General features: G+C 39.4%; 1 protein-coding gene across 3 annotated transcripts in view; it reads right to left on the bottom strand.

The window, feature by feature from the left end:
* The window catches only part of ahnak (AHNAK nucleoprotein), a 33,998-nt gene extending 22,041 nt beyond the window's left edge, over nt 1-11,957 (bottom strand). For all 3 annotated transcript variants that reach the window (XM_087850341.1, XM_087850342.1, XM_087850346.1), the window contains exons 1-5: nt 11,711-11,957; nt 4,657-4,721; nt 753-809; nt 477-633; nt 138-364 (exon numbers count right to left, since the gene is read on the bottom strand). In XM_087850341.1, the coding sequence (XP_087706467.1) occupies nt 138-364; nt 477-633 (384 nt within the window). In that variant the 5' untranslated portion in view covers nt 753-809; nt 4,657-4,721; nt 11,711-11,957. The remainder of the gene's footprint in view (nt 1-137; nt 365-476; nt 634-752; nt 810-4,656; nt 4,722-11,710) is intronic.
* Nucleotides 11,958-13,242: the final 1,285 nt, after the last annotated feature.

Genomic DNA, 13,242 nt, shown 5'->3' with positions numbered 1-13,242 from the left:
AAACATGCAAGTGTTACAGCACACCCTGTTTTAGTCCACTAGCTTTCCTGCAGACATACGAGTGATAATGTAGTTGGTTTTTCTTTTGTTTGTTTGGGGGGCTTTCCCCCCTTTTTTGTTTTTTAAAAAGAACTTACAAGAATGATATCTGGACTGGAATCTCCAAAGCGGGTCTTTCCTTCCCATGTAAGGGTGCTGACTGGTGAACGACATGGTGTGCTCAGCGGTGAGTAGTAAGGGGATTTGTCTCCTTTGTTTTGTAGTTTCAGTCCAACCTTGTGTTTGTTCAGTGTCTTTAGTAGATCTGCTGTTTCTTCAGAACTCATATTTTCAAAGTAGATAGTGGCACCCACAATTTGGTCACCTATGATTTAAATGGAAGCAGCACAAAAAAACAAAAGAACAAAAGTCAGCATGCACAGCTTACTAAACATTTGGTGAAAGCTACATATTTGAACAAAAACGGAATTTGTTACCTTCATATACTTTTCCAGACCGTGCTGCTGGTGACTCTCCTTTCACCTCCTTAACAAAGAGCTGTCCCCCACTTGTCTGTTCAATGGTCATGCCAGTTTTGTCAGCACCTTCCCAATCTGGAAAGAGTACCTCCCTTGTCTCCTCTTCGTCAGCCATCTGTAAACATAGCCATAAAAATAGCAGGTTCGACAGAAAAAAATCATAGTTAGTTGGCAAAAACTCCTTACAACATAAAATATGGAATACTAGTCATAAACCTTAAATTCCTAAAATACCTTGTTTTTGTTTTCTTCAATTCAAGCCTCGTTGTAGCACAAATTCTCTTTGTTTTCCTGCAAAAACAAAAGACAGACTTTGAACAAATTCTATCCACATCCCACTTTGTAAGGAGCCTGGCTTAAAAGACCCAAAAGCGAACACTAGATGGTGTTAAAACTCCTTTAGACAACATAGCCTATCTAACTATAAGTGCCTTCCCTTTCCTCCAGGAAGCACTACGTTTTGGAAACTTGGTTGAAGCCAGAGCACTCACTGCCCTGAGGAAACAGCCAAATCCCCTGCCTACAGATCAACTCAAACATCAATAGAAACAAAAGTGAGGGTCACGGGTACTTTATTTAAAGAAAAAAACAAAAAACACACCAAGGTGGAGAAATGTATGGTAACAAATACATCACCTAAAAGAGTTACTACTCTAATACAGATGTACAACCACAAACACTAATCTAATAGGAAAACAGTTGCACCCTTGTATAGGATCCCACATTAAGCTTGTAGTTCTGTTCAATAACAAGAGCTATGAATTCCTTTTCAGCAGTTAACCATAGATTTGTTATTAATTTTTTTATGACTACAGCTGAAAGTTTTTACAAAGCTGATGACAATGATCTACCTCATTACGCTGTGGTAGCACACATTAGGTTGGGTGAGGCCATCAGAGTACATAAGGTATACATTATACCTTCAAATAATTACCAAATTTACCATATTTATATCACTTTAAATTAGGCCAACTGAAATTCATGCTTAGCTTTTCAACAACTGTCACTATCACTGTTTGCAATGTATAAAGTATATGTGGATCATCACATCAATGATAAAGTTTGTTGACAACATTACTAGACATGTGTCCACAAACATGCTGACTGGTAATACCCACTCTCCTTTTTGGAACACAGAACCTATTGTTTTGTTAGTACCAAGCTCTCCACCACCCACTCCTCAAAATATACAAAGCTGTTCCACGATGATGTGTCTCTACCAATAGAAAGGGATTTGTATGTTTTTGGTTTTTTTAATTCGAGATAATGTAATGTGATTGGTGACAACACTATTGGAAGTACTTTTTGATTAATGATGTTGCACCACTAGCCAGTAGCAAAGCTCTAGTACCACAGTCATTTCAGTGAGACAATCACTACAAATGCCTACTGTAACCATTCAGGAGGATTTATCAAAGGTTCTATCGGCCAACAGAAAATGGCAAAAGCCTATTCATAGTTGTGATGAATGAAACAGGATATGAGTCACTTTGGTGATTAGTTTCCTATGTTTATTGTGATTAAAAACAAAGATTTAAGGAATAATAATTTGGGAAAAAAATAAGACTGATAATCTTGTCTGACCTTACAAATATATATATTTTAATGTTAATGTCAATGTACTAGAAATAATAATATTAGCAGTAAAATGAATATATTTTCTATCTAATTTTGCACCACAGTCAAGAACACAGTTACCACATAGGCCATGAATCCCTTCCTCATTCACTGATACTGCCTCTCTGTTCTGCAAGATAACAAGTTGCTGGAAACAAGAGGAACCTGAGACAAGGCTAAAGAAGCAACAGTTTTAAGAGGTTTTGTAATATGCATCACTTATTCAGCAGCCATATGCCACTCCTGCCATGCAGCTAAAATGCAGTGTTTCAAACAAATGAGATCGTTAGAAGAAAACAGTTCTGGTGTTTCCTGCAATGTCCAAATTAAGAGACGTGACCCATTAGACTGCAGATCTAGGTGGTGCATACAGTTCTGTGTAATATGAACTATTGTCTCAGTTATTTGTAGTCTGTTGATGCCAGTCCTAGGTCACATAACAAGCCCTCTGCAAATTAACACAAGTCAATAAATAGACTGGATCTGCATGGTTGGGAATACTGAAGAAAGCATGCAATGCTTTGAGGTAAAATTAAAATTCTTTCAAAAAATAGCCTTTAGCCACTGAGCATGATTATGCCAGAGAATAGGATAATGCTCATTCCAAAGGTGATTCCAGCCGCTTGCAGGTATATAAAACCTGATCTTCACTTTGTTGCTTCATCTGTCCTCCTCCCTTCTTTCTATCACATTGTGCTTTTCCGCATGGCCTTATTGTACCTTGAAACACGAATCTATCAAGACCTCAAGCTGCAACATTATATGCATCAGTTGAAATGTGTGAAAACTGAAGGGGTAAAAAAAACAGTACCAAAAAACCTAGCTTTATTTAATTATCTTGGGTAGAGCAAATTCAAATCAGGCCAACCGATGCAGCCATTTACAAAATCTTTAAAGTGTCCTTCAGATCCCACACTCACAGCATTTGGGAGAAATCAAAGGGAATTTGTCTTCCCCATGGGCTAGAACACAGCTCATTTTGCCCGACCATATCCTGTCCTAATCCAGTCAATAAAAACAGACCCAAATAACCGACAAACCTTTCACATGATCTTGTTTTTCTCTTTTGCTAGTCTTATTGGTATTGTACAGATTACTGCTAGATGAGATAATTGTTCAGAAAAAATGTTCACAGGGGAAAGCATAAGAAACATTATTGGGTTTACAAAAACAGAGTGAGAAGAGTGAGAAGTTAAGAATGCATCCTCACTCATACGCATAATCGTGGGACACAACTATCCCTTTATCCCTCAAAGGTTTATTTTCAAGCATAATCATATAGTTTTGATAAATATTTTGATTTTGTCCTAGCACACAGGCTTACCATGTTTGAACTATTTGGGCCATTGTGTCCTGGACGTTCTGACATATTTCTGGCAGCAAGCTGTGGGGGGAAGCTGAGGCACGCAACAGTAATCAAGGGGGAATTTGAAACACACAGAAAGAGATATAAGGAAACGAGGAAGTTAAAAAAAAATTAAATTCAGGCAATTGAAAAGGGGGGGGGGGGGGGGGGGATTGTTGTCAAGCTATGTTATAGAACATTAAAGAAAGGCATCCAAGCAGAACTGAAAAAGTGGGGATTCTCCTTAGAAGCTTACAAGTTCAGAGATATGCATAAGAGAATATTTGCAAAAAGTCCCTGCACTTTTTACTGTCATTACTCAACTTAATCACAATTATTAATTTCTTTGCTTCTTTTAAGATAAACTTAGAAAATAGTGTAATTAAGTATAAACTAAATTAGGAAAATTAACAATTAACCCAAAAAGACCTTATGATTATAAACATATGCCAAATGAATGAGCCCTTGTTCTTGAAATCATAGCAAATAGTCTGGGACTCCAGGAGTACATGACAGTCATTCAGCTCTCTATTCTTTCTCTTTCATTTCTATAACATGCCTGAGTACCACTGATCCAATGCCAAATACGAAGGTAGACCAACGGGCTTGTCTGTCTGTCATGTTTTATTATGGCCTGGTATGTCTGTCCAGAAGGGGAGATATGGGGGCAGCCAGCCAGACAAACAAAAGCTTCTGTTACCTCGAATGCTGGATATGGATCATTTATACAGTATCATTGGCCTACAGACTTAACACTAATCAGTCAAAGTACTGCTAGTTTTTCCCTACACACAAAAGAAGTAAATTATCTTTGGCGGGCTCTTGACATGGTCGTTTCTCAAGAAGGGAAAAGGGACTTGAGTGAAGCAGGTGGTCACTTTGGGAGGAGGGACGGGATACCAAAAGGAGACACATGGAGCAGAAGCACCCATGTATCAGGTTTCCACAAGGCAGGCCTTTCACAGCTGAATGACGGCAGCATGACCTTCCAGTTACGTTGGAGGCTTTGCAGCAAACATTCCAAAAGTGGTTTGCAGTCTGACCATAAAATAAATGCTGCTCTGTGGTGACACTGACTAGTTAGTGTTTGAGCTAAGTGATGGTAGTAAGAAAATTGATTTTCTTTTTCTGTAGTCTATCATATATTTTCTTTGTATCCTAAGGGCACTCACTTACCTTGGATTGCTCAAGCAAAGCCAAGGAGCTTCAGTTTATTGCTTCTGTTCTTGTATTCTTGACTTCTGTTGAGAAAAAAAACACAATTAGTATGATTTCTACACAGATTAAGTATTGCTAAGACAGCAAAGAAACCTTTGCTGCTCTCTTTTGCAATAACATTCCATGTTGCTATATAAAGTTGAGTTTCAGTCACATGCTTGACAGATGACAAAAAGCTATGCATGTCTTTTCCACATAGAAATCCCTGCTATGTTACGAGGTGCATCTCCATATGAATGATAAAGTCAAACACTGTGGTAGGATTCAGTATTAAGTGATGAAATTTAGCTGTTCTATAGAATGTTAGCCTACACATTAAGAGATGGGAAAGGCAGAACTGAAAAAGTGGGGATTCACTTTAGAAGCTTAGAAGCTTACCATACTTATGCATAAGAAAATATTTACAAAAAAGCCCCTGCACTTTTTACTTTCATGACTAGACTTAATCACAGGTATTCATTACTTTACTTCTTTTTAGATACGTTTATAAAGTTGTCTAATGTAGTAGACTACTGATGCTGATCAATCATCACCTTAAGAGGCTTTAATAATTAACCAACAAGTAGCTGGAAGCAGTGTTGACACTGGTAAGGAAATATGTCTTTTTAAATAAATTTAACCACTTGTTTGTCTCCAAACTAGCCAAACTACAACAAGTAGGTTTGCTAGAAATTGAAGATTAAAAATGAAGCAAATTTGGCTATAGAGGAATTCAGAGAGGAAGTATACTATTAAAAATGCTAATGCATTGATCTGCTTTAGTTTCACTGCTTCATGGAGGACTGTAAAAATATCAAACCACAACAGAAAGGCAGAAATGCAAAGCAATAATAGCAAATATAGCAGCAAAGTTTTGTTGCCTAAATTGAATCTATCATTTAAATTCTGAGCATCATTCTTCACACTAAGTCAGTCTTGTGTTTGTGAAAATCAAGGCAAAGCTGAAAATGTGAGACACATGCTGTAACTAGCCCAACATCTTACAGGGCTTATGCCAATTATTGTGTTATTGTGAAACAAAGCCCTCTTTTTGTCAGTCTCCGTACAAACAGAACCAGACTTGATGTGCACAGAGACATGCAGCACCAGTGGGAACATGCCCTTCAGGAAAATTCTTCAACCCCATCATTAACTTCCCCCTTCCCAACATTTTATGTTCAATAACCTAAATTGCTCATTACTGTATTTGTGAGACGGAACAGTCCGATTTTAATACCTGTGCAATGTAACAAAGCCCCTAACAGTGATGCAAAGTTTAAAAAACGTAGTAAAGTCTGGCCTGTTTTCTGTTGCACCAATAGAATACATAGCTGAGATAAAATACCAGCCAGTAATGGGTTCACATTACTTGTGTGAAGTGAGACTTGCACCACAGCAGCTGTGTGTACTCATGCCCCTGTTACTGATTCAGACTGTTATGTCACAGAATACAACGAGGTAGACTAAAGAAAATGTGACACTGTGTTTGCCTTAGTGATAAAGTTCTTATATGTGTAAGCTTTTAGGTGTTATGCTACAACGTCATGATAGAAAATGACGAAATAGGCATATCGGATTTAACAAAATCAAAATATATGAGACAGTTTGCCCCACCCTTCTTTACTCAGTGTCTTGGTAAGACCACACACACATAGCACATCTGCAGGTATTTCTGGAAGATAAAATGTGGTCAACAAACAGTGAAGGAAGCAAATAAAAACACAGATCGTGTCGCTTTGCCTCTCGGCTTTACTTGCAGAGGGAGTAGCACAGTGCACAGCCCCACCCAGGCCTCCAGTCACACACATTCCTTGATAGAGCCCTCAGGCCAGCTGGAAGAAAGCCCAACCTCTCCTACAGTGACTAACTCCAAAGAAATGTCCTCATTCTGACACTAACTCTAGCTTTATTTTGTGCCGCCCACCCACCTGCAATGAGTCCACCACACACCCCCAACCTCCAGGTTCCACTCAAACAAGCAAAAATGCAACGTTAAGTCAGCAGTGCATCTGTGATGGCACCCCAAGACACGTGTCACATGTGCATTGAGAGGTTACATTTGTGTCTTTTGGGTTAACATGTGCTTCACTGACGCAGTAAACAGCAGGCAGCTCATCACCCCATCACTTAAAAAGAGACATACCTCCAAACCTGGACTGTTAACTTTCATACTCTGTGCTTAAGTAGGTCAATACATTCTGGAAACTGATCAAAGCAGCTTTAGTCCATCTACCAATTTGATTGCCAAATCCAATCAATTTAGTAATGAGAAAAGAGAAGCAATGTGACAATGATTACGGCTCAATTTCAGAGTGTAGCACACAGAGTGGAGCTCTGATAAAATTTGATTATGAGCAGATAAAAAGATCTCAGTACAGCAAGGCAGAGACGGAGAGAAGACCAGTGACCTAATCAGTCTTGTTGTCAAAACAAAACAGACTCTCTTTCCCCCCCTGCTGCATTGTATTTAGACACAGCAAAAGCGAAAAAATACCAAAGAAGACGCAGCAGTATCTGGCCTTCAATGTTCCTTCACAAAAGCAGATAGGACGTGCACGTGTGACGCGTATAAAAGGAACGAGAGTCAAAATAATTGGTTGTTTTCTGCACTCCATAGTCCACATAGCCCTGAACCAAACCACAAGTCCAACATAAGACTAAAGCCTGCCCACTGACGCTAACTTAGCCTGCTTCTGATTAAACCATTGTGACTTTGGCAGGAGTCATGCACCAAATGGAAAAATTGAAGAAACTCTTAAAATCCTCCTCTCTTGCGCTTAAAAAATCAGAAACGAGGGGTTGCTTTTGAAGCATACTTCAGCTTTGCCTTGATTTTCACATACGTTTTAAGCTCTGCACAGCTCTGTCATAACTGCTTGTTCTCTATTACACACCAATACATTTAAGATTTCCTCTCTCGAGGGTTCTTACAGTTTTTTTAGAGATTCTGTTCCTTTGCATTCCTATTATTACACCAAGAACTGCCTTCGAGATTGTATATGTAACACTGTGCTATAGACAAAAAACTTGATTTGATTTGAAGAAAAAAAAAAAGCTTATTCGAACTATTTTTTAAGATCTGTTCTGCTATTAAATGAGAAGTGATCCTGGGCTGATGCCCAACAATAGTTTCGGTGGCATGACTATCAAGCAGCTAGGATGTAAATTTTGAACTGGCATAACAAGTTAGACCAAAGAGACTGATCTGCCAAGTTTGAACAGATCAGCCATATAAAAAGAACATCACAAGAGGCTTACTGACACATTAAACAGGTCACGCCAAAAAATTGCCACGCTTAGTTTAACATGGCAATATATTCAGCTGCTGCTTGAATGAGAACAAATACAAGTCCATTCACGGAACAGGGGACAAGGTTATGAGTAGGAGTTAGGTGGCAACCATAGCAGCAGAATGTATATATAGATGTGAGACTTCCTTTGCTGTAAGAACCTGAAGCATAAACAGAGCATTGGGATTGTACTTTCAATTCGCACTTCTATTTAGACCACAGGAGAGTAGCGCAATTGTTTAGAGCAAGAGAGACTGTTGGATGGTGAGTTCTATCCTCGAATATCTTGTGCCAGATAAAGAAAAACTATGTTGAATGTATTTCTCAGTTTACATTCCAAGCATGGTTGCCCTGACATTTAGGGCATGTATCTCCAAGTAGTGCTTAGTAACAGATGGCTTTTGATATTTTTATATAGGAGATGTTTGGAGGAGTACTGGTGCGAGTTCTTGCTTTATCAGACAGAAATGATTCACGCCCTTTTTGAGCTCCATACTTGGAAAGGTCCCACATTGCTAAAATCTACAGTGAACGAGTCTGAATTGCATGCAGGTGCGTGGTTGCCACAGAATTATTTGTGACTTGTTGTGACTATTTCATCGCAAATTTAAAATAACTGTTTCTCAAAAACAAGGCATGCTAATGATAGGCGTTCCACAGAGAATACTGAGTACACACTGAAACATTCCAGCAGTGGGTGAGTGAGAAGGGCGTGGCTGCTGGGTGGATTGCCTAGAAAGACGTTCTGAAATTGCACACTATAGTTAAATTTTTATTTGCAACTTTAGGGAAGCAAAATGTTGCTCATTGAAAATTTTCTCACTCTATACATTTTGCATTGTTTTATCCAACCAATATCCAAGGTGTGCGTCTGAGAGCCCAGCTTGGTTTCTTAAGCCAAGTGTGAAAAGGATACGCTATAGTTTGTTTGAAACCACCACGCTTTCTTTCAGCTTACTGAACACCCCCCACCCCACCCCTTCAACCACCCGCTCAACAAACCCATGAGGAAATAGCAGAGGAAGCTTGCCAGAGACCAGTTTCCTTGCATTTTATACTGGCACATATGAGTAACACCATTCCTCTCGCCTGTGCTGTCAGTCAACACTGCGAGAATACGCAGTTGCGCCTGCAGAGAACTGCGATAAGCATCTCAACACCGTCAAGGCTCCAAACTGTCATGAGGCATGCTCTTCTTCCAGTTCTTCCTACTAACGATGCTGATTGTCACATGGGTGAGAAGAGCCGCAACATCGGAGTGAAAGAAAAAGAAAAATTTGATCAATGAAGCTTTAAAATTTCATGGTGTGCTTTTTGGAATTCCAAGTGACCTACATTGCTAGGTGACAAAATAATGTACCCTCTGTACTGCTGCACTGGTAGACAGAGCAAGTATTTAGACAAACAGTATCCACCCCAGGCCAAGATGAGGCCCTGTTAACTGACGAGCATTTCAGCTTTGGGGCGGTTAGGAGCAGCTCACAATTTTTGTGCAGCTGAAATATAAATCATGCTTCAAATTTATTATGTTTAAGGTCCACACCCTCGCTTGAAGCAAAACTCTACACCTGAAATATCATGTTTAGTTTGGTTATTCACACCATATTATCACCAAGTAAAGCTAAAAAGGCTAAACATAATGTCGATTAAATGACAATCACTACTCCAAAACCTTTCAGGGCTATGTTGCCGTTTGGCCCTTAAAGCAGCCTGTGTTATAATCAATCACCTTGACTAGAGCAATTTGAGAAATGCCACACATGTACAGCTGTGGGTCACCCAGTGTGGGTTAAGTGCACATTGTAGAAAAGACTACGCAGAGCAAGGCAAAAATCAGCTCTCGCTAACACTCCTCTAAAGTGCCTTTTGGGTGTGGCAGGAGGGAGCTGCAGAGGACACGCAACAGCACAATGAAATTTGACTTCCAAGTGAGATTAAACAAAGGATCTTTCTGAACTCCTGTTTCTCAACTTATACACCCACTTCACATAAAATATAGGCAGCACTAAATGTAGTGATTCTACTTTAAACCACAGCTGAAATGATGCCATTTTAGGCTTTAAATATATTATGGGCAAGAAAATAATCCCCTGACTTTAGGGTTTCAGAAATGCCTCTTTTTCTTTTCCCCAAACGTGCAAAGTCTCAGCTTTCCCCCCTGCTCTGCCTCAAACCTGGTTTCAATTAGCTTGTCTTTCCAAACCACTACATTCCATTACTCCCCTCCTCAACCCCCTGCCCCTCCCATCCCCCCTCACCAACTCACTCCATGACTCTCTTTCCCTGTCTTCCTCCCTTCTTCTCCCCCTGCACGCCCTGGCCAGGAGCCCAGGTTGAGAGACCCATGGTAAAATAGACAAAGACAAATCTTTCTCTGTTCAAGACCTTAAAAAGTAAGTCATGAAATGCATATATGCCTCAGAGCCAAGCAGCAGTGAAAGTTTTCAACTTCATGTTACGCAACACGAACCAAAAAGGTTTTGTTCAAAAGCTGATACATATTTAGCCAATAAACAGAAGCAGTTTGCATTTAAAAATATAATACTTTTTTTGTATCTCTCTCTCTATATATATATGTATATATATATATATATATATATAGAGAGAGAGAGAGAGAGAGAGAGAGAGAGAGAGAGAGAGAGAGAGAGAGACAACCAACCAACAACACAGTGAACCCAGTGAAAAGACATAGAAAAAGCCATAATCATAACTTTTCTGTCTTCGCCAGCACACCCTTAGTATCCCACAAAGGACATTTAAATGTAATTTGCTGAGACCCACTGCAAAAAACTGTCTGTAGCGTGGATGGTTTTCCTTTTTTTCACTGGCACTAAAGGGTGTGCCACTGTGAGGAGACAGCAAACAAAAAGGGAGGGAGAGAAAAAAAGAAGGGGGAGGAGAGAGGGGGGATCCACACCCAAAGTTGTTGCTGTACACTCTCATAGGGAAGTAGTAGTAACTTTTTAAACTTCCATTTCTTGGCAAGCGACATTGGATTAGATAAGAGAGACATCTGAGCGATAACATCAACACTGTCAACAATCATTTCGGCACCTCTTTAATTTAACTTTAAAGTGTGGGTTATTGAGGTCCTGTACAAAAGAAAAAGTCCCACTCACTATGCAAAGTACATCTACACATCCACACTGCACAAAGGTGAAATAACTACACAAATGTAGCTATTCTTATTTGTTATCTCTAAGAAGGATCAAAATAATCTAAAGGCAATAAAGTATATAACCATGAATGACTTATATGCATCTAGTCTGCATTCATGTGGTGGGTGTGTACCCACACCCTCATCTCCTGTCCTGCTCTATTTTAATTAAATATTTATCATGTATGAATGTTTTTAACAAAGTTACTGCCACTCTACATATTTACAGTGAAAACAAATAACAATGTTTAGCCAAGATGCTCCTATGCAAAAACATTCCCTTAGGGGAAAATAAAAAGTCCTTGAAAAACTCTGGAAACAAGTTTTCTAGTCATATAAAACAACTCATAATAATCTTACAGTGGTAAACACGCTCACTGCAAGTGCCTGGTGCTATGAACAGGAATGCTGGACAGATAACTGTGACGCCTTTGCAAGTTAGTTATTTAAACTTTGGCCAAGTTGGAACGACTGATTTGTTGTCTTGCAGCAGAGTTGTTAAAGTTCAGAAACTGAAAGAACAGTTTAAAAAAACAAAAAAACTTTTAACTTCAATTAAAGAAAATAAAAAAGAGTGCAGCTTTACCTGTGCGCAGCCTTAGCGCCCGAGAAGCCTCACGCCTGCTTGAGCATCCTTGAAAACTTCTCCACTTCTCCTCACTCCAAGAAAAACACTTTCACACTGTCACGCCTTCGCAGTCTGCTAGGACTCTGTCAGTCTTTTTCGATTTCTTGATCAACCAGATTTCCAGGGCGTTTTCTGCCCCCTCTCTCTCCCTCCCTCCGCCGCTCTGAGTTGATTTTAACCTCTTTTTTTCTGAGTGGCTGCTCCTCTGGGCTGAGCAGAGTGGTTGGACAGGGAGCTGGGCTGGGCTCCTGGTTAGCAGAGGGAGGGGAATCCAGGGGAGGGGACCCGTGTACGGGGAGTGGTCCTTAGTGTTCATGGGACCACCCACTGCTTCACAAAGAGGGTTGCAATGACATGCAACAGGAAAAGTGAGCTCTGCTTGAAAAAAAAGAACTTTCAACACTTTAATGTCAGGCTTTCAAACTCTTGTTATCCGGATGTAATCAGCACTATGTAACAAATTATTCAGGCAAGAAACTTGTACTGTTTTTATCATGGTTTTTCTGTTTAAAACAGTTTTTTGCCCACTTCAGTTTTTGTTCTACAGTATAACAATGAAGTACACAGAGAAGAAGAGATGCACTCCACAAAATGGTTATCATGACAGACAATGACATCAACATGTTATTAAAACATTTACACTGCCGCACATAAACCGACACAAAGCTATCATTACCAAAATGGTTCGAGAGGACGGCCTTTAGTTAAACACAAAGGCAAGGTGTCTATTTACAAGACAGGATTTACAGAAGTCTGTCGCTTTAATGGGGCCCACCCTGTGCTAGTGAACTGCAGTAGCAATATAATTTATTTTAAATAATTTTTGCATCTAATTTGGACATTAAAATGTATTCCACATTTTCACTGTGCTTTACACAGGTTGTTGTTTTTTTTAGCTCACTTTCATACACTGAAAGCTGTAGTTGCAGTAGTCATTGTTGTAACTGTCTGTGTGCTGTATGTTGTGTGTGTCACATGAAAGCTTATTTTTAGAGTGAAACTGCTAATGTTAAGCTTAAAGTCCTAGCTTAATGTCAGAGTACTTCTTTTTCATCCCACTGTATTAAAAGTATTGCAAAGCCAAATATGAATTAAAACCAAAACATTCTAAATGATCATAGCTATGAAATGCTTCAATGTGGTATGGAGACACGCAAAGCGATGGCATGATAGTTTGTTACGAGAGTGACTGGGCGGTTCCTCTGACAGATCATACTGGGATTATGGGTATGGCTGTGTCACCAACAGGCTTATAGATGAGAACATCTGATAAGCTATGACTAACACTATGTTTTAAAAGAAGGTATTCCCATCCATTTTTGTTCCTGGTGTACACCAGCAGCTTTGTTAAATGAACCTAACTACTCCCCTCAAGGACATGTTTTGAAAAGTGTTTATTTGGGCGTTCCTAACGCTACTAATGCAAGTGTGAAAGCTGTTACTACAGTGTTTAGCAGAGCAGAATTTATAACTTATGTGCTGGTTTCTTC

Source organism: Neolamprologus brichardi, chromosome 2, assembly GCF_056152115.1.
Source record: "Neolamprologus brichardi isolate AB-2024 chromosome 2, ASM5615211v1, whole genome shotgun sequence".
Classification (NCBI taxonomy): Eukaryota; Metazoa; Chordata; class Actinopteri; order Cichliformes; family Cichlidae; genus Neolamprologus; species Neolamprologus brichardi.
Note: the sequence above shows the minus strand (reverse complement) of the source record. Positions and strands in the feature narration are given on the sequence as shown.